At 42.4% G+C, this 22,838-nt stretch overlaps 1 protein-coding gene across 2 annotated transcripts in view; it reads right to left on the minus strand.

The window, feature by feature from the left end:
- HSF2BP (heat shock transcription factor 2 binding protein) overlaps window positions 1–22,838 on the minus strand; it is a 102,624-nt gene that overhangs the window by 33,416 nt on the left and 46,370 nt on the right. For both annotated transcript variants that reach the window (XM_072807127.1, XM_072807126.1), the window contains one exon: window positions 6,820–6,923. In XM_072807127.1, the coding sequence (XP_072663228.1) occupies window positions 6,820–6,923 (104 nt within the window). The remainder of the gene's footprint in view (window positions 1–6,819; window positions 6,924–22,838) is intronic.

Raw genomic sequence — 22,838 nt, forward strand, 5'->3', positions numbered from 1 at the left:
ATTGGATGTGGGTGTGAAAGGAAAAGGAGATGAGATTCACTCTGAGGTTTCTAAAGGCCTGAGAAATCAACATAGAGTTGTCATAGGAAGGCGTGAAAAGAGGTCAGTGTGGGAAAGATTAGGAACTGAGTCTGAACATACTGAGTCTCACTGTCCCTTAGGTGTCCATGTGAGGCTGTATGGATACGTGGTAGGGGTCATGCATACAGAAATATGTGAATGCTGTTAAATGCCTATGTGGAGATGGCAAGGAGATAGTGGGAGATGTGCTTTTGGAGTTCAGGACAGAGGTTTGGGCTACAGATACGATTTTGGTAGGACTACCAAAGTCTCCCACTGCTTAGACAACCTGAATAAGTATAAGGTGTAAATGCCTTCCTATCCAACACCGTGAACATAGTAGGAAATACAGCACTAAAAAGTTAGCAGTGTGATCAAAATACTCCTTTGCATTAGCAGTTCTGTAACATGTGGTCATCATCCCAGCACACCCTATCCTCATCAGCCATCCACTGGTGTTCCACGTAGTTCTGCAACCTATGAGGAATGTTAAGAATGTAGAGAAAGCCTGGGGAAAAGCCAGCCACATAGATGAACAAAGGGAAGGAAAATGAAATCCAACAAACATTAAAGGAAATGAAATTATGAAGTCAGGGATGATTAACAGCAACTGGTCCTATACTCTGGATCCAAGTACAGGTACTGGACAGCAACTTGCCACCTTTAGGTCAAAAGAAATAAAAGAAAATGAGTTTTCATTACAGCATGAAAGGTTTAGATGAGGCATAAAAAGGGAAACTGACACCTATTTAACACTGACTCTGAGGTGTTGGCTGCATGTTAATACACACTAAGACCCTTAAGGTAGAAATCTTTACTTTGCAGATCAGAAAATGGGATTCTGAAAGGGTAGGTGAATTCCTAAATAGAAAATCTGCAATTTTAATGAGTCAAACATGTCCAAAGTCAATACACTTTAAAATACATCAAATCCCCTAAGAACTGATAAAAGAAGGACCCAATTACTGAGAGAAATAATGAAATCTTTTTCCCTAGATCTTCTAAAAAACTAGAAGAGACTTTTGTTTCTCTAGTATATTTCATAAAGCAGAGCTACCCAAAAGCAAAGTGGTACAAGAAGCCAGTTCTCAAATTCTCTCCTAGCTCTAAGCAGTTACAAGAGTCTGGAATTCTGAAAACAAACATACCACCACCACTGGGCACCAAGAAGCAAGGATTACTATTCAGAAAACTATTTTTGCTTCTATTTCTCTATTCCATAATAAAATACATACTCATCCTCTCAAAATACGCAACAAATTCTGTAACAAATGTCAATTTTTAAGCTGAAGTAATTCCATACAGAATTCAGGGGTCAAACATCCTGGGCCTACTAGACCTTGTCTTTGTTTGACTATGATAACAGCTCTAAAGATATCAGGCAAAATGACCTTGCAAAGGATTTATGAGGGTTTTGGCTGTCCTCACTGTGTCAAAAGAACAAGCAATTATTTTCATAGACAAGAATGCCTAATGCCACAGTGGGAAAAAGTGTCATTAAGGCAACTTCACCACAGTTTCCTATTGTACATGACCCAAAGTTTAAACAGGAACAACCATGTTGGTCAAAGAATAGCACCTGTGGTGAAAGTCAGGAACTGACATTCTTGGGCTATTTGTACCTAGGGAGCTATATAAATTAGAGACTCATTACAATTGTCACTTCAGCCCAGACAATTTCTGGAGCACCACAGCTAAAATGGGCCCTACATTTAGCATACGGCCCTCTTTTGATGAGAAAGTAAACAGCTAGCAGAAGGTGCTGAGGGCTCAGTGGCTGCAAGCTAGCGTAAGTGAAGGGCATCTGGTTTCAGGATAACCGTCTCTGAGGACAAGCCAAGCCGACCTACAGGCAGGCAAAGGCGAGAAGTCACCCAGGACTAAAGCTTCCATGTCTGAGGTGCTTCCTACAAAGCAGCAATCCAACAAATTGGCCAGGAGATAGGGTCTGGAGCCCAACTGGGACAGAGGTCAGCAGGCTATAGTTTCACGAGTGCTGGCAGGAGACACATCAGCTTCCTGAGTCCAAGACAAAGAACTGCACCACTCACCAGCAACAGCCATACCCACACTTGGGCCAGTTCAATGAGACCCAATTCCATAGGGCCATGCACAGGCCATGAGTTGCATTACACAAGCTTAGGAACCCCATATCTTTCATAATGGGTGGTAAGCCTACCTAAACTTTGCCCTAGAAGGAAGCATTATCCTTACTGCATGCTTATAAACAAACCCACCCTTTGCTCTGTATAGAGATAGTACCTCTACCTATAATGGGTGCTCACTATATAAGCATTCTTGCAAAGATAGTAAGGAACAAAAGAGGTCAGTTCCTCTGCTCTTAAGACATAAAGAAACATGAGAGACCCCTGTCTCCCAACAATATCTAAATAAATGGACATATATACCATGTTCATGGATCATGAATATTGGAATTCATGAATATTGGAAGATGCAATATTGCTAAAACGTCAATTCTCCTCAAATAAAATGTCAATTCAACATAATCCCAATAAAATTCTCAACCAGGTGTTTTTTTGGTAGAAAGTGACAAACTGATTCTCAATATATCTGGAAATGCAAAGAACTTAGAAATAGCCAAAACAACTTTGAAAAATTAAAAGTGTTGGAGGATTTACAGTAAATGACTTTGGGGAGAAGAAATGTGTGGGAAATATCAGAAAGGGAGACAGAACATAAAGACTCCTAACTCTGGGAAACGAACTAGGGGTGATGGAAGGGGAGGAGGGCAGGGGGGTGGGGGTGAATGGGTGACGGGCACTGAGGGGGGCACTTGACGGGATGAGCACTGGGTGTTATTCTGTATGTTGGCAAATTGAACACCAATAAAAAATAAATTTATTATTAAAAAAAAGATTTATTATAGAGTATGGTATTGGCATAATGATACAAAAATGTATCCATGGAACAGAAGAGTGAGCCAAAACCTCACCCTCACATACACTGGCATGTGATTTTCAACACAGGTGCAGAGGTTATCGGGTGGAGAAAAGAGCCTTCACAACAAACAGCATCACATCAGCCAGGCAGCCTTATGTAAAAAAAGAACTGGGACTCCCACCTCTTACTACATGCCAGTATTAATCCAAAACAGATCATAGACCTGAATGTAAAATGTAGAACTATAGAACTACTGAAGAATAACAAATTTAAGAAACTTTGTGATCTTGAGTTAGACAAAGCTACCCCAAAAGCACAATTCATTAAAGAAAAAGAATAAGGTAAGGGGCACCTGGGTGGCTCATTAGGTTGAGCATCTGCTTTCATCTCAGGCCATGATCCTGGAGTCCTGGGATCAAGTGCCACATTGGGCTCCCTGCTCAGTGGGGAGTCAGCTTCTCTCTCCCTCTGCCCCTCCCCTTCACTTGTGTACTCTAAGAAATAAATAAAATCTTTAAAAAAAAAAAACAATAAGTTAAACTTCATCAAAATTAAGAAACTGAGCCTAGGTGGCTTAGTCAGTTAAGTGTCCAACTCTTGATTTCAGCTGAGGTGATGCTCTCAGGGTCGTGAGACTGAGCCCCACACTGGACTCCGTGCTCAGTGGGGAGTCTGCTTGAGATTCTCTTTCTTCCTCTCTCTCTGCCTCTCTCCCTACTCTTGCTCTTGCTCACACTCTCACTCTAAAATAATAAATTAACTAATAAATAAATATTTTTAAAAATTAAGAACCTCCATTCTTTGAAGATGCTCTTAAGAAAATGAAAAGACAAACCACAGACCAGGAGAAAATATTTGCATTTGTATCCAATATCTGGATTTGTATCTGGAATACACAAAAGAAAACTCTTGATATTCAATTAAAACAACTCAATTTTTTTAAAGATGGGCAAAAGATATGAAAAGATATCTTATCAGAGAAGATATGTGGGTGGGAAATAAGCACATAAAAAGATGCTCAGCATCATTAGTCATAATAAAAATGCAAATTAAGACCACAACAAGGTGCCACTATGCCCCTGATGGAGTGTCTAAAGTTAAACAGAGGCCACACAAGCCCCAACAAGGACACACATCAGCTGGAACACTGACACACCACTCTAGGGTGTGCTAAATGGTAGCATACACCACATACCCAGACATTCCACTCCTAGGTATTTACCCAAGAGACATGAGAGCATATGTCAATGTAAAGACATACTAGAATGTTCATAGCAGCTTCACTTATAATAGCTAAAACCTAGAGACAATCCAAATGTCTATCAACACCTGAATAAGTAAAGCAATATGGTATACCCACAGCATAGAACACTATTTAGCAATAAAAAATGATCAACTGTTATCCCAAAATAACATAGTTGGATCTCAAAATAAATATGTTGAATGAGAAAAACTAGGCAGACAGAGTACAAGACATATGATGCCAGTTATATAAACACATGGAAAATGAAAACTAATTTATAGTACAGAAAGGGGGTGAATAGGTGTCTGAGAAGAGGGGAGCAGGGAAGTAAGGGAGAGGCACCACCAAGGAGCACAAGGTACTTTTTGGGGCTGATGCTCACCTTCACTACCTTTATTGAGGTGATGATTTTACAGGTGTATATTTATATCAAAACTTAATCAATTTTTTCCCTTAAATGTGGGCAGTTAATTGCATATCAATTACAATTCAAAAAATCTGTTACATAAAATAAGCATTCATCACCAAGTGGAACTGAAGCTCAAATAGAGATCAATCCAAATTACGAAAAAATAAGGAAAGTCCATTTTTTGCACACCTAAGTGAAATATGTACCTACTGAATACATAGTGTTAAAAGTTATCATGAGCAAATTGGGACAAAATCAGGTTAAATTTGTGGTCAGACACTGATTCTAACAACATTTTTGATATGTCTCCTGAGGCAAGGGAAACAAAAGCAAAAATGAACTACTGGGACTTCATCAAGATAAAAAGCTTCTCAGGGCAACAGCCTGAGATGTAGGTAATTTGGCTAATGTACACAACAGCCAAATTATGGAAACAGCCCAAGTATCTATCAACTGAAGATGGATAAAGAAGTTGTAGTATATATACAATGGAATATTAGCCATAAAAAGAATGAAATCTTACCATTTGCAACAACATGGATGGAGCTAAAGGGTATGATGCTAAGTGAAATAAGTCAGTCAGAGAAAGACAAATACCACATGATTTCACTTATATGTGGAATTTAAGAGACAAAACAAATGAGCAAAGGGGGATAAAAAGACACAAAGAAACAGACTCAACTATAGAAAACAAACTGATGATTACCAGAGGGGAGGTAAGTAGGGGCTGCGGGAAAGAGGTGATGGAGAGTAAAAATACACTTATCTTGATGATGAGAGAAGTGCTGAACCACTATACTGTACATCTAAACTAATATAATATTGTATGTTACTTACATTGGGATGAAAATTTTAAAAAGTAAAAATAGATAAATAAATTGGTGATCACAGAGAAAAGATACAGTAGAAAGAGCTTTTATTTTAGAGATAACAAAAAACCCATATACACATAACACATATGGGACTTCAGAGGTGCAATCTCAGATTTTCTTAAAGATTTATTTATTCACGAGAGACACAGAGAGAGAGAGAGAGAGAGAGACAGAGGCAGAGACACAGGCAGAGGGAGAAGCAGGCTCCATGCAGGGAGCCCAATGTGGGACTCGATCCTGGAATCCCAGGATCACACCCTGAGTCAAAGGCAGAGGCTCAACCGCTGAGCCACCCAGGCATCCCTCATATTTCTTTTTCCCCACATTCTTTCATCTGACATTCAGAGCCCCAGACAACCCACAGCACTGTTTTGTCCACAGAAAAAGGGACAGCTGAATGTCCTCTGCCAGCTGTTAAGACAGTTTCTCTTTTGGGGTGTCTGGGTGGCTCAGTTGATTAAGTGTCTGCCTTTGGCTCAGGTTGTGACTCTAGGTTCCTGGGATCAAGCTCCGCATCAGGCTCCCTGCTTGGTAGGGAGTCAGCTTCTCCCTCTGCCCCTCCCTTATGCTTCTGGGTGCATGCTCTCCCTCTCTCTCTCTCTCTCTCTCTCTCTCTTTCTCAAATAAATAAAAATATTTTAAAAAATTAAAATTAAAATAATTTTTAAAAGATAATTTCTCTGTGTCACAGAATCATAACTAACTGAAAGCAGTACTTCAGAAACAAAACTAGAAACAACCTAGCATACCACTGAGTTCTCTCTAGTTTGAAATCTCTTTTAAAAAAACACTAACAGGGATCCCTGGGTGGTGCAGCGGTTTGGCGCCTGCCTTTGGCCCAGGGCGCGATCCTGGAGACCCGGGATCGAATCCCACATCAGGCTCCCGGTGCATGGAGCCTGCTTCTCCCTCTGCCTATGTCTCTGCCTCTCTCTCTCTCTCTCTCTGTGACTATCATAAATAAATAAAAATCTAAAAAAAAAAATTAAAAAAAAAAAAAAAAAACACTAACAGGGCAGCCTGGGTGGCTTAGTGGTTTAGCGCCTGCCTTCAGCCCAGAGCCTGATCCTGGAGACCCAGGATGGAGCCCCACGTCGGGCTCCTTGCATGGAGCCTGCTTCTCCTTCTGCCTGTGTCTCTGCCATTCTCTCTCTCTCTCTCTCTCTCTCCCTGTGTCTCTCATGAATAAATAAATAAAACTTAAAAAAAAAAAAAAACCACTAACACCTTAGGACAATCAACCCCTATTTCTAATACTTTACACCTTCCTCCAGCCACAGCGGACCAGGTGCCCATGCTGTATGAGAAAATGTACAGGGAAAGCCTGTCCTCACCACTCAAAAGCCACCACAGCAGTGGGATGAATCCTGGGCTCTCACTGATGTACTTCAAGCCTTTCAGGTTGATGCTCACATTGTACAGGGACATCAGCAGTAACCTGGAACATAAAGAAGACAGATTGAGGTGACGCCCACGGGAAGTCTCACCCTAAATACAGCTCCTGGTTAACAGGGCTTTCCGACACTCTGCAGGCTGGGTGATGCACGTCAAACAATACTGATCTCCGGGACACTATGGGAAAGTGGGAAGCTCCAGCAACACAGCCACATAAAACCACCTTGTGAGAGCACATAGGACCAGGGTACACAATCACAGAGGGTCCCACAGGAATCTCAGGACCACATTTACTGAGTGATCTCTTTTATAACTGGTCCTGCATTTACACACAGGCAACCCTCAATGCAGAAGTATACTGGGCTCAAACAGTTCAATTCAGCTGCTGAAAATGTAATCCTATCTTTTCAGTCACTGAACATTATCTATGATGTCTGGGTAGCCGGCTCAGGCCATACAAGTGTGTCTACCCCACAGCACAGGGGAGGAAGAGCACCCCAACCCCGGCCATCTCTAACAACCGACAAGACAGTATCCAGAGTCACACAAGATCTTATAAGCTACCTGTGAACTGACCATAACTGGTAAGTTAGAGTCCAATGAAAACTGGAAAACTGTTGGACAAGGTTTTTTTTTTTGTATATTTTTTTATTGGAGATCGATTTGCCAACATATAGCATTACAACCAGTGCTCATCCCATCAAGTGCCCCCCTCAGTGTCCATCACCCAGTCACCCCATCCCCCTTCCCACCTCCCTTTCCACCACCCCTTGTTCATTTCCCAGAGTCAGGAGTCTCTCATGTTCTGTCTCCCTCTCTGATATTTCCCATTCATTTTCTCTCCTTTCCCCTTTAATCCCTTTCACTATTTTTTATATTCCCCAAATGAATGAGACCATATAATGTTTGTCCTCCAATTGACTTATTTCACTCAGCATAATACCCTCCAGTTCCATCCACGTCGAAGCAAATGGTCATCTTCGTCCTTTCTGATGCCTGAGTAATATTCCATTGTATACATAGACCACATCCTTTTTTTTTTTTTTTTTTTTTTTTTTTTTTTTTTTTTTACCACAGCTTCTTTATTCATTCATCTGTCAATAGACACCAAGGCTCCTTCCACAGTTTGGCTATTGTGAACATTGCTGCTATAAACATCGGGGTGCAGGTGTCCTGGAGTTTCACTTGCATCTGTATCTTTGGGGTAAACACCCAGCAGTGTAGTTGCTGGGTCAGAGGGTAGCTCTGTTTTTAATTCTTTGAGGAACCTCCACAGTTTTCCAGAGTGGCTGCACCAGTTCACATTCCCACCAACAAGGTAAGAGGGTCCCCCTTTCTCCACATCCTCTCCAACATTTGTGGTTCCTGCCTTGTTAATTTTCCCCATTCTCACTGGTGTGAGGTGGGATCTCATTGTGGTTTTGATTTGTATTTCCCTGATGGCAAGTGATGCAGAGCATTTTCTCATGTGCACGTTGGCCATGTCTATGTCTTCCTCTGTGAGATTTCTGTTCATGTCTTTTGCCCATTTCATGATTGGATTGTTTCTTTGCTGTTGAGTTTAATAAGTTCTTTATAGATCTTGGATACTAGCTCTTTATCTGATATGTCATTTGCAAATATCTTCTCCCATTCTGTAGACTGTCTTTTGTGACTGTTTCTTTTGCTGTGCAGAAGCTTTTTATCTTGAATAAGTCCCAATAGTTCATTTTTGCTTTTGTTTCCCTTGCCTTCATAGATGTATCTTGCAAGAAGTTGCTGTGGCCAAGTTCAAAAAGGGTGTGGCCTGTGTTCTCCTCTAGGATTTGATGGATCCTTGTCTCACGTTTAGATCTTTCATCCATTTTGACTTTATCTTTGTGTATGGTGAAAGAGAGTGGTCTAGTTTCATTCTTCTGCATGTGGATGTCCAATTTTCCCAGCACCATTTATTGAAGAGACTGTCCTTTTTCCAGTGGATAGTCTTTCCTGCTTTGTCGAATATTAGTTGACCATAGAGTTGAGGGCCCATTTCTGGGTTCTCTATTCTGTTCCATTGATCTATGTGTCTGTTTTTGTGCCAGTACCACACCGTCTTGATGATCACAGCTTTGTAGTACAACTTGAAATCCGGCATTGTGATGCCCCCAGCTCTGGTTTTTTCAATATTCCCCTGGCTATTCGAGTTCTTTTCTGGTTCCACACAAATCTTAAGATTATTTGTTCCAACTCTCTGAAGAAAGTCCGTGGTATTTTGATAGGGATTGCATTAAATGTGTAAATTGCCCTGGGTAGCATTGACATTTTCACAATATTAATTCTGTTATTCAACATAGTACTAAAAAAAAAACAAAAAAAAACAAAAAAACATAGTACTAGAAGTCCTAGGCTCGGCAATCAGACAACAAAAAGAAATAAAAGGCATTCAAATTGGCAAAGAAGAAGTCAAATTCTCTCTCTTTGCAGATGACATACTGTACATAGAAAATCCAAAAGACTCCACCCCAAGATTGCTTGAACTCATACAGCAATTTGGCAATGTGGCAGGATACAAAGACAATGCCCAGAAATCAGTGGCCTTTCTATACACTAACAATGAGACTGAAGAAAAAGAAATTAAGGAGTCAATCCCATTTACAATTGCACCCAAAAGCACAAGATACCTAGGAATAAACCTAACCAAAGAGGTAAAGGATCTATACCCTAAAAACTACAGAACACTTCTGAAAGAAACTGAGGAAGACACAAAGAGATGGAAAAAATATTCCATGCTCATGGATTGGACAAGGTTTTTAACAATACTGCAGAATACAAAGATCCCAAAACTTCACACTGCAAAGCAATTTTTTAAAAAGGCTACACAAAGATTTTGCAAACCCCTGAAAGAATAGATGAGCTTGTGAGAAGTCAAGGGAAAACATCCCTGATCAGGAACTGGGTAAGAGTGCAAATTCAGGGAGGCGTGTGCTGGAGAGGACAGATTCCAGAAGCACATAGCTCAGAGCAACAGAGTGGCTTTGTGCAGAGTGACAGAAGGAAAAGCCTCAGACCAATGTAAGACAGGAACTCAGGTCACAGACCCCCACACAAAGCCAGGGAAGAGTAAGCTTTCATGCTTGGCATGAATCCATACTTTATGGCCTGAAAATCCACAAGCCAATTATTTTAATACAAAGGAGAGTTGGGAGGGGCACCTGGGTGGCTTAGCCAGTTACGGTCTGACTCCTGGTTTGGGGCTTGGGTCATGATCTCAGGGTTATGAGATCGAGCCCTGTGTAAGGCTCACACACTAGGCATGGAGCCTGTTTAAGATTCTCTCTCTCTGTCCTTCCTCACCTCTCTCCTAAAAACTAAAACAAAAGTTAAAAAAAAGGAGAGTTGGGATAGGAGCTCCTTCAGCTGCCTAGCCAAAGTAAACATCCTCTTGAAGGAAAGGTTCCTCAACCTGGTCTTCAAAATTCCCACAGAGTACTAACAAACGTGGGTTCATAACAAAAATCACAAAACCATGAAAAACAAGATCCCATAAGCAACAGCACAAAGAATCAATGAGAGCCAAAACTAAAAAAAGAACTGTCAGATAATAGAAATATCAGTTACAGAATAGAAAATGGGTATGTTTAGCAAGTATAAATAATATAAAAAGAAATTCTAAATACCATCAAGGAGCTACTATTATAAATACCCAGTGATTCAAAGGAGAACCTAAAACTTAACAAAAAAATTGAACTGTTAACAATCACAGAGTGAAAGTTCAGGGTAACTGACACAAGGGCCATGAGGTAAGGACAGGTACCCAACAGAGCCGAACAGAGCCAGGGCAGAGGGAAAGAGGGAGGCCAGACAAGAGGTCCCGAGGAGTGGGAACTGGGAAACCAAGGACGGGACACAAATTTGATCGATCACCTCAAGGGAGCCAGGGTTGAAGAGTCAGGTAAAGTTAACTACCTGCTAGGACAGTCATTCTCTTCAGCAAAAGCTAACGGAATCCTGAGTCCAACAAAGACCTGCAATATCAGGGTACAATGGAATACTTAACCAGCAGGGCCCAGTAGGGTGTAGAGAGTAAGACACTTGTTTTGGGGGCAAATGTAAGGGGTGCCAAAACATTCAGTTCAGTAACCAGGATCTTTTAAATGTATTGTAATCCAAATGTCTAAAAACAAAAACAAAACTACTGCAAAAATTCTATAATAAGCAATACAATCAAATTTTAAATAAAGATGGGATCAGTAACAGCGTCATGCCAAGACACACTGGAGCCTGAGACAGAAGAAAATCAGTAACAGCCATTCAGTCCATTAACAAGGGCCTGATTAAATAAACTGTGGGAGGCGCATCCATGCACGCCACAGAAAGTGCTTATTACAGTTTTTTGTTAAAATAGCTGGTTTCAGGGCGCCTGGGTGGCTCCGTCGGTGAAGCATTTGGCTTCAGCTCAGGTCATGATCCCGGCGTCCTGGGATCAAGCCCCATCCATGTTGGGCTCCCTGTTCAGCAAGAGTCTGCTTCTCCCTCCCCTCTCCACTCATGCTCTCTATCTCTCTCACACACAAATAAAAACAGTCTTAAAACAAACAAACAAACAAACAAACAAACAGCTGGTTTCTAGGCTCCATGGCTTATTCAGGACCTGGGACATGGTAAGCATGCAGGTTAAATATGGAAAAGTGAACCAACCCCCAGTGACTGAGAGCCTCTGCCAGGCAAAGCATGCAGAAACGGTCTTTCTCTCCCCGTATTTAGATGAGCATTTTCAAAGGCAAGGCAATGCTACCAGGTTCAAGAAGACAACACTAGACTAGCACCCTCGAGAGCAATGATGCCCGCTTCTCAGACTATGATCCTCAGCCTCCTCACAGGCCACAGAATGAGCCAAACTTGCAAGTCCTTTCAAGTTTTCCTGACAATTTTTATACATATCCAAAGTCTATTCACTAGTAATCTGTTTAATGAGTTATTAAGAGCTATTTAAAAGTTGTACTCATGAGGAAAATTCAGCACTTTAACTACAACTTTCTGGAGCCTCCAATCCAGGATTCTAAAAGTGAAGTTCTTACTTCAGATCACCAACACAGGTAGTTGGAAGTCCTTAAAATTAAATGTGCTGCCCATGTTGCTTCCATGCTACAATTCAGGTGAGTCAGAGTTACAGAGATCGTATGGCCCACAGAGCCTAAAATATTTTCTATCTGGCCTTTTCCAGAAAAAATTTGCAACCCTTGCCTTAGAAAATGAAAATAAAGTTAGCTAATCTTTAAATCTTAAAGGCAAAATTAACATTGGGGTGATAACTAGAATATAGGGCAAATTCTAGGAAATACATTCAGTTGAAATTCTTCACCAACTGCCATTTAACTTTAAGGCAGCAAAAAGGACTCACCAAATTGATAAATGTCTTTAAAATTCATATTTGGTCAAAGTCAGCCATTGTTAAGAAGCTAGAGTGGAACAGATGTCATTGCAGTGACCACAGAACCACCTGAGACCTCATGCCATTGCTAGGCTACATCTCACAGAAGACCAGAGAGTGCTCCAAGGTCACAGAGGACTTAGCAAACAATAAACCCAGAAAACTTTCATTCCTTATGCAAGTGCTTTCTGTTCCAAGATTTCTATCCTAACCACAAATATTTTGTAAATAATGTATCATGTTTCCAATTGCAAACTCAAGAGAAACTGCGCATTCAGTCCACTCTTCTGGCATTGAGGTATTAAAAGTAAATGTCCTTCCCCAAACTACCATAGAACTAGGAATCAGACTTTTTATTCCAGTGACAAAAAGGGTAGGCAAATTTTGCTTCCTACCACAAACCTAAGCAGAGTATTTGTTATAAATGGGCTTACAGGCTCGAAGCAGCAATTGGCCAGGCTCTGCAGCCTTGGAATTACAGATAAAGCTGACATTGGCAATGAAAGGAGAGAAAGCTAACAGAGATACCGGCAAACTTGAAATGCTACAAAAGCAACACGAGCAGCTTTCTTTCAAGGACACGGTCTTCACCTAGCTACAGCAGGCCTGGGGTTGAGGAGGCTGGCCTGGTAGGAAGTCAGAAAGCCCTCCTGACAGTGTGATGGACAACGCTGAGTCATTAGAAGTAAAGGTGATGCAACTCAACTATTGTATTCATCTCGAAATTACAACGGAAGTAACAAAGAACAAACATACCCGGTACTTCAAAACAAACCAGCAATTAAAATAAAGAAAAAGGCACTACTGTGATGTCCACCCTCCAGAAACAAAAGCCACCAACTGTTCATCTGGAGTAAAATCTAAAGTAACCAAATTAGCACCATCATGTAATGCTAAGGAACAGTGAGCAATAAAACTCTTACAGATGACTGCATATGCAGTTTCAGAGAGAGGCAAATAGTACAGCAATACAGTCAGACATTTCAGACCAAGAGGCCTAAACTTTTTTTTAAAAACATTTATTTACTGGGGCATGTGGGTGGCTCAGCTGGTAAAATGTCTGCCTTCACCGCAGGTCATCATCGCAGGGTCCTGGGATTGAGCTCTGCATTGGACTCCCTGGTTTGAGAGAACCTGCTTCTCCTTCTTGTCCCTGCTATGTTCACTCACTCACTCTCTCTAATAAATAAATAAAATCTTGAAAGAAAAAAATATTTAAGTGAGTGAGCTGGAGAGCGCATGCACAGGGGTGTGGGAGGGCAGCAGGAGAGGGAGAGTCCCAAGCAGACTCCCCATTGAGCATGGAGCCCAACATGGGGCTCAATCCTAAGACCTTGAGATCATGACTAGAGTCAAAACCAGGAGTCAGATCCTTAACTGAATGACCCACCCAAGCATCTTTTTTTTCTTTTCTTTTTTTTTTTTTTTTTTTATTTCATTGAGCATTTACTAGGGGTCAATTGCAGGAGCAAGTGCCTGTCGAATGAAATTTTTTTAAGTTTTAATTTAAATTCTAGTGTTACCATACAGTGTAATATTAGTTTCAGGTGTACAATATAGTGATTCAGCACTACCATACATCCCTTGGTGCTCATCACAAGTGCACTCATGACTCCCCATCCCCTTTTTCCCCACCCCCCACCCCCTCACCCACCTCCCCTGTGGTGACCATCAGTGTATTCTCTATAGTTGAGTCCGTTTCTTGGTTTGCCTTTTTTGTCCCTTTGTTCATTTGTTTCTTATATACCACATATGAGTGAGATCATATATTTATCTTTCTCTTACTGTACTTAGCATAATACCCTCTAGCTCCATCCATGTCATTGTGAATGGCAAGATTTCATTCTTTTTTGATGGTTGAGTAATATTCTGTTGTGTACATAACCATTATTATCCATTCATCAGTGGATAGACACTTGGGCTGCTTCGGTAACTTGGCCATCATGGATAATGCTGCTATAAACATCAGGGTGCATATATCCCTTTGCATTCTTTGGGTAAATACCTAGTAGTGCAATTGCTGAATTGTAGAATGACTCTATTATTAAATTTTGTGACCCCTCCATACTGTTTTCCAGAGTGGCTATACCAGTTTGCATTCCCACTAACAGTAACACAAGGGTTGGGGCACGTGGATGACTTCATCAGTTAAGCATCTACCTTCGGCTCAGGTCAGGATCCCAGAATCCTGGGATTGAGCCCTGTGTCGAGCTCCTTGCTCAGTGAGGAGCCTGCTCTCCCTCTGCTTTTCCCCAGCTTGTACTCTGTCACTCAAATAAATAAATAAAATCTTAAAAAGAAAACAAAAAACAGTGCATGAAGGTTTCCCTTTCTCTACACCCTCACCAACACTGGTTTTTCCTTGTGTTGATTTTAGCCATTCTCACAGGTGGGAGGTGATATCACATTGTCATTTCAATTTGCATTTCCTTGATGATAATTGACGTTGAACATCTTTTCACGTTTGTTGGCCATCTGTATGTCTTCTTTGAAGAAATGTCTATCCATGCCTTCTGCCTATTTTTTAAATTAGATTGTTTTTGGGGTGTTAAGTTGTAACTGTTCTTTATATATTTTGGATACTAACCCTTTGTCAAATATGCCATTTGCAAATATCTTCTCCCATTCCATAGGTTGCCTTTTAGTTTTATTGACTGTTTCCTTAGCCATGTGAAAGCTTTTTATTTTGATGAAGTCCCAATAGTTTATTTTTCCTTTTGTTTCCTTTGCCTCAGGAGATATATCTAAAAAGAAGTTGCCACAGGCAACTTAATGTCAGAGAACTTACTGTGCCTCCTCTGGGATTTTTATGTTTCTTGGGTCTCACATTTAGGTCTTTAACCCGTTCTGATTTATTTTTGTGTATGGTGTAAGAAGGTAGCCCAGTTTTATTCTTTTGCATGTTACTGTCCAGTCTTCCCATTTGTTAAAGACACTGTCTTCTTTTCCATTGATTGCTCTTTCCTTCTCTGTCGAAGATTAATTGACCATATAGTTGTAGATTTACTTCTGGGTTCTCTACTCTGTTCCACTGATCTATGTGTCTGTTTTTGTGCCACTACCATACTGTTTTGTTCACTATAACTTTGTGCTATAACTTTGAAGTCTGAAATTGTGATGCCTCCAATTTTGTTTGCCTTTTCAAGGTGACTCTGGCTATTTGGGATCTTTTGTGGTTCCATACAAATTTTAGGATTAAGTTGTTGTTGTTGTTGTTTTTAAATACAGTAATTAACTACAGAACCTACTTGTTTCAGATTCTGTGTCCCCCTCATTGAGTTAGAACCTAAAAACCAGTGTATGTAACCCTAACCAAACATCGATAACTTTTTATCTACTATGTAACATTAAAGGCCCACAAAAAGATATAAAGAATACAATACCCACCTCCCTGGTTAAGAAAAAAAATCTTATCACCATAGTCAAATTCCCTTTGTGAACCATGTCTGAACATAGCCATAGACGCTCCAGGGAGGTGGGAGCCAACAGCTCCATTTGTCATGTGACAGAGCCACACACTTCTAGATACTTTCTCACAGCACATGTGCAGAGCTCAACAACTCAATCTTCCATGTCTGTCTCAGTGGCAGCACACCATATGTAATCTTCCACACCATGGTGAGATATTTGTCTACAATGATTGTATAGTAATCATATATTTTCGCTGATGCATCCCAACTTTAACTGATCACAATCTATTTACCTATTCTGCAGGTGACAGAGGCTTAGGTAATTTCCTAGCACATGCTACTACAAACACAGATGCTATGACGTTTCTGCACAAGCGTCCTAGTGTTTGTAGCTAAAACTTGTTCTGGAGTACATATGCAAAAGGGGATTACCTGTCCCAGGCATGAGCATATTGACCTCAACAGATGCTGCCCACCTGCCTCCTTCCCCCTCTCATCAGCACAGTGGAAAGGTGTAAGCTTTCTCTGGGCCTCACATCTCTCTAAAGCTCATGACTTTTTTCCAGTGAAATAGAATGAAAAGTTATTTCATTATGGTTATAATTTGCAATACAATTGAAGAATCTCTTCCATACTTATGAAGCTTACCAGTGTTTCCTCTATGAACTGCCTGATTATCTCTTTTACCCATGTGTATTAGATTATTTGCCTTTTTCTTAATGAAAATGCCAAATACAGATTTGTTTTTTAAAAAATGTACACAGAATGATCAAACTAGATAGGCTGAAACCCTAAAAGTACCTTTCAGAAGAATCAAAGTTATATTCAAACCACCACCTACCAATTTATAACCACTAGATGAATTCACTGGATGTTAAATATTTTGTGGCTCAAAAGCTCTACTGACTGAAAAAGAATAATACATAGTAGTTCCCAGAACCCAAATGTCAGAGAGAAACATTTTAGAAGCTTGGTTGACCTTTGTTAATACCTGGAAATGCTACCGACTCTAAGGGATTTGAACATAATCTAATATTTGTCCTCAGAATGTACTTGCCTCTTAAAATATTAAACTGTTAACCAACATCCTATAAATGTGTTATAATGTCCTTAATAACAGCTTTCCTACTACCTAGGATTAATAAAGTTTTAATTGGAAATGATTAAGAAAGCTCAATCATGTTTGAAGATTTCTTTTCCACTGGTATTAAGCTGTTCCTTATGTGAGGGTTTCAGGCCACCCAAATGCAAGGTAACACTTTGCATGACTTTTAACAACAAACAAGGTATAACCATAAACCAGAAAATGAATGTCTGCATCTCATTTGCTCACAAAGCATCATTTACTGAGCACCTTTCTGTGTATTAGACCTTGAGAATACAGAGCAGAAGCACAGTCTGTGCCAACTACAAGTTTACAGTGAATGGAAGAGAGGCAACTCTCTGTGGGGTACACTTAGAGGTCCAAGCTTAGTGTCCTAAGTGTAGTTCTAAAGCACTGACATGAATACATTTTGTGGAAATGCTTCCAGAATCACCTTTATAAAATACAGTCTGAGTTCTGACTATCCCAGACAAGTTCTCTCTTCTTTAGAAGCTAGGATTCTGTGGGGAAATTCAGCCCGCTGGTCCTTATGATGGTGAATCATCACTCAAGGAGGTTCAGCTCTGCAAATATAGCTACAACCACTCAGAGCTACATCTGTTCAAAGATGTAATAATGCTGGTTTGGTTATAAAGTATGAACTGGTTTTCCTGCAGAGCTCACAAGCTGGTTCTGGGAAATTTCATGTGCAGGACTTCTCACTGACTAAACCCTGCTGATGACAAGTGGAAGTTGTCATGTAGCAAGGCCAAGTACATTCCTAACTCCAGGGGCATTTCTTTTTTTTTTTTTTTTTTTAAAGCAGACTGTCAGGTCCATCTCAGGACTACTGAAACAGGTTCTGCATTTTTTTAAAGATTTTATTTATTTATTCATGAGAGACAGAGAGAGAGAGAGGCAGAGACATAGGCAGAGGGAGAAGCAGGCTCCATGCAGGGAGCCTGATGTGGGACTTGTGATCCCGGGACTCCGGGGTCACGCCCTGGGCTGAAGGCGGCGCTAAACCGCTGAGCCACCCAGGGGTCCCCAGGGGCATTTCTATAATCTTCTACCTCTATGTGCCTGGGCATGAAACACCTTTGCAAATTTACTGTTCTCTCCGGCCTTCCCTGACTATAAACACCATATACTCCCAGGGCCCTGAACTATGAAATGTACTGGGTCAATAGCCTATGGTTGGCACAGAGTAAACATAGTCCATTCACAGAGCATGCAGCTCAACCCCAAATCTGGGGATACTGTTGCACTGAGAACCAGCGGTCTTCATTCAGGAATGTGGATAAACCCTCCCTGGCAACCTCCTGGTCTCCTCTCCAGCTGGGCCTCCAGGAAACCCATCAACAACATCTCCAACAGATCTGACCCTAAGCAGCAGCTAGAACAAGCTGCTAAGAGGTCTCTCATGGTCTGCTCGATAGGGTTGGTAAAATCATAATGAAGAACAGGCAATGAGAAACAATTAATGAGAAAATTAAAGACAAAAAACAGGGGGTACTTAGAAAGGCTGGGGTTAACCTGATTCCCAAAATCCAGATCTCCCACATGAAACAAAAAGTTTCTTTGTCCAGCCTCAGGTGTCAAAGACCAGGGCAACAGCGGTGCATGTTACAGCAGTAGGGAAAAATGCCAGGAGAGGATCAGGGTCCACCATACCAGGCTCAGCATCAGCATGAGACACACTGGCCCTCTGCAACCCCAAGGTTGGAGTGCAGCCCCAGACACAGCAGAGACCTTGCCAACGCCAAATGCTGTGTGCATGCCTGGGTGACCTGTGGCTGGGGGTGGAGAGCAAGGACTGATGCCAGTGGTGACAGGGAAGCTCCTGACATGACACATCCTGACTGCTGGGTAAGAACTAGAAGTGCATGGAGAAGAGGCAGACAGGGGCTTGCTATCAGCTGGTGGCACTGAACTTGGCGGATGGAGCCTAGGGAGGCCTAGGGCTGGTCCGGGCTGTCCACAGGTACCTGAGGGGCTATTTGTGAATGGAGAAGTGCCCACAGAGAGTGTAGCCCTAGCTGGTGTGACCCTCTTGGAGGCCTGAAGGCCAAGGCTTACGAGATACACCACTGCAGCAGACAGCAGTCCAGCCGTCCTGCTGGCAGCACAAAGCACCTCAAGAGGCCCAGCATCAGCTGATGTGTCTGGCCACCAGATATTGGAAGTTTCTATATTTGGAGAGTCTTCCCCAAAAGCAAGCAGATAAACCAGGGCAAGTGGGAAATTATAAAGCCCAAGGGGACAGAACAGTGAAAGAACTCACTGAGGCTGAGCCATAAGAATGTCCCACTTGTCACCCTGTGGGTGTGTGCCACCAAAGAGATGACCCTGGGTCACACAGCAGAATCAAATCTATTACAAGGCTGCTGGCCCATGGGGACTTCAAGAGGAAGCAAAAGGAACCTGGTACCATGAGCCACCCTTTACCCTGGGAAATGTGTCATGTCATGTCATGGTAAACCTCAGGCTGCCCAAACTCTAGCAGAGACAGAAAATGGGCCCCATTGAAGGTTGTCATAGCACAGCTGGGAGGTAAAGGGCTGAAGAGGAGCCAGTAGAGAGGGAGAATTTGAAAATGCTGAAGCAAGAGATGACAACTCACTGAGCAAAACCCCAGAGGACTGCTAATCAAAACCAGAGGTGCCAGGACCACTCACCCAAGAGTCCCAGAAGACCACAGGTTCCTCTGACACATGTAAGACGAAAGGGAGGATGGGAAGGTACCAATGAGGTAGCCACGATGAGTAAGCTCACACTCACACCCCCAGTGCTCCCTGGGGAACAGGAAGGAAAGCCTCTGCCGGGAGCCCATCTGTAGAGGACGGAGGAACAGCAAAGTGGCCAAGGTCAGAGTCTGAAGTCTGCCATTGCCACTGTGAGGACCAGAGTGGAGGGCAATGAGGACATGGAGAGGGCTCTGACAGGGGCTTCAGGCCAGGAGAGAGTCAAATGGCATGAATGCACTGGGAACCACCTTGTCCAGCATCACTGGGTAGCCCTGGCTGCAGCAAAGGAGAAGGCCAATGGCTGGTCCAAGGCTGCAGGAGCGGGAAACAGTGGTGAGGGATCTGAGACTGCCGACAGGCAAACAGAAACCCTGGTGTAACCACAATTGGGTCCAGGTGAGCTAGACAAAACGGGAAGCCGGGGAGGTCGGCAGGATGGTCAGGAGAGAAGACTGGTGAGCAGGAGCTCTCAGCAGGTTTAAGGGAGTGACGAGGACAAGGTACAGAGAGAACATGCACCTATGAGCGGCAGTGAGGTCTGCCATTTCAGAGGCTGAGCAAAGGCCAGGGTGTGGCCGCAAGACTAGATTATTCACTGTGTAGGGCTCCCATCCCTGGACCCTAGAAAGGCAAGTAACCCTGACATCAGAGTATTGAAGAATCAACCACAAACATGATCAAGTCATTCAAGACAGCAGGGAATGGCATACAGGAGAAGACAAAACCCCAGTGCTTGCTCAGTGGACAAGGGAGAGCAAGGGTGGACGGGGAGACAACTGGCTGCTTGAATTCTGAAGAAGGAAAAAGTTTTATATGAAGTAGAAGAGAAATGGCCCCTTTTAAAAATGGACTTTAAAAATGAAAGCTAGGGGACCCTAGGGTGGTGCAGTTGGTGAAGTGTTTGCCTTTGGCTCAGGTCATTATCTCAGGGTCCTAAGATGGAGCCCCACACTGGGCTCCCTGCTCAGCGAGGAGACTGCTTCTCCTTCTCCTCCTCTTCCCTTCCCCTACTCATCCACAGGCACACTCTCTGTCTCCAAGAAATAAATAAAACCCTTAAAAAAAAATGAAAACTACAACTTTCAGTTTCCAGTTCTACATGTTCAGGAGCTCAATACGCTGAAAGTCCTCCCCTCTTAGATCCCAAGGAGAAGGGAGCACACAGGGAAAATTGCTGACCCAAGACAAGAAAGACAGGTGAGTACAGGGGGTCACAGCTTATTGGAGCAGGGGGTTATGAATAGACGTCACCGCAGGAGCATGAACAGGGACAGGAAACCTGAGCTGGATTGGTGAACCACCAGAGGCTCAGTGTAGACAAGTGTGAGAATTAACACATCCAGGAGGACCCAGTCACAGAAGCCTCCACAGTACTGTGACACATACCTCCAGGAGCCCAACCAGGCTTCTAGAGCAGATATAGGGGAAAAGCACCCACAGTGAAACATACCCAGGTGTCTGTTCTTCCCAACGAGGCCTGCCCTCAGCAGAAACCAGTCAACCAGAGCCTAACTGACCTAGGGAAAGGAAATAACCAACACCAGCTCACTCCAGCCATCCTCTTCCACTTAAGGGCAGCAGGGGAAGGAAAAAACTGAGAAACTCTTGAGAAGACGCATTGGCTCACTGGAAGCCTGAGCCCTGATCAGAGGACTACAGAACGCGTCCCTCCCCGCCAACACCTCACCACCACGGTACTAAAGGTTATTTACAGCAGTTCCTTCGACTCAGGTCATCGTGTCTGGCTATCGAGAAAAAAAAAAAATCACAAGGCAAAAGGCTAAAAAACACATTTGCAGCCAGAGCAAGAGACAGAAGCAGACATGGCCGACATGTTGGAATGATCAGCCCAGGAATTCAAAACCACTCTGACGCATGTGCAAGGGCTCCGATGGGTAAAGCAGACAGCAGGCAAGAACAGATGGGAAAACGTAAACAGAGACATGGAAAGAACCAGAAAGAAACAGAAATGAAGAATGCCTTTGATGGGCTTCCTAGTAGACTGGACATGGGTGAGAAAGTATCTCTGATGCTCTCTGATTTATTGGCAGAAACCCACAAAACTGAAATGCAAAGGGAACAAAGACAAAAAACCAGAACAGGACACCTGAGGAGCAGAAATAATGACTGAGGCTCCACTAAACTACTGTAAGACACCAAACCACAGACCAGGAGGCTCAGACAGCACCACCCAGGTCAGTGCAAAAATCAGTACATCCAGGCCCATCATTTCTAAACTGCAGAAAATAAGAGATGAAGAAAAAATCGTGAATATGGCCAAAGGGGAAAAAAAAAAAACCTTACCTACACAGGGCCACAGGCAAGGATTACATCAGCTTCTCCTCAGAAGCCATGTGAGGAGAGGAGAGAGAAAGAGAGATTTAAAGTGTTGAGAGATGGGATCCCTGGATGGCGCAGCAGTTTAGCGCCTGCCTTTGGCCCAGGACGCAATCCTGGAGACCCGGAATTGAGTCCCACATCGGGCTCCCGGTGCATGGAACCTGCCTATGTCTCTGCCTCTTTCTCTCTCTCTCTCTCTCTCTCTCTCTCTCTGTGACTATCATAAATAAATAAAAAAATTAAAAAAAAAGATAAAGTGTTGAGAGAGAAAAAATAAAAAACAACCTAGAATTCTGCACCCAGTGAAATTATCTTTTAAAAAATGAAGGAGAAATGAAGACTTTCTTAGACAAATAATAATTGGAATTTGTTGCCAGTAGACCTGCCTTGCAAGAAATGTTTAAAGCTCTTTAGAAAAAAGGAACATAAATCAGAACCCAAATCTACTTTTAAAAAGGAAGAGTATGGAAAAAGAAGTGAAGGAAAAGTGAAAACTTGATTCTTACTTGATCCATCAGCAGTTCATTTAAAACAACAGCCACGACAGCAGTCGATGATCACAGCTTACAGAATGGACACGAGGCCTGGGAGGGAGGAATCAGGGTGACCACATGACCACAAGGCACTCCTACCACCTGGGAGCTGATACGGTGTTTTTTGAAAGTGGAATTGGATTAGTTGTACATGTACTGCAAGCTGTAGGGCAACAACTAAAAAAAGTTAAGAAGGTGGTATAAGTTGATATGCTAAGAAAGGAAAGAAAATGGAACCATTTAAAATGCTCAATTAGGGACGCCTGGGTGGCTCAGCGGTTGAGTGCCTGCCTTCGGCCCAGGGCATAATTCTGAAGTCTGGAGATCAAGTCCCACATCAGGCTCCCCGTGTGGAGCCTGCTTCTCCCTCTGCCTGTGTCTCTGCCTCTCTCTGTGTGTCTCTCATGAATAAATAAATTAAATAAATAAATAAAATATTTTTAAAAAATAAA

The sequence above is a fragment of the Canis lupus genome, chromosome 30, assembly GCF_048164855.1.
Source record: "Canis lupus baileyi chromosome 30, mCanLup2.hap1, whole genome shotgun sequence".
Classification (NCBI taxonomy): domain Eukaryota; kingdom Metazoa; phylum Chordata; class Mammalia; order Carnivora; family Canidae; genus Canis; species Canis lupus.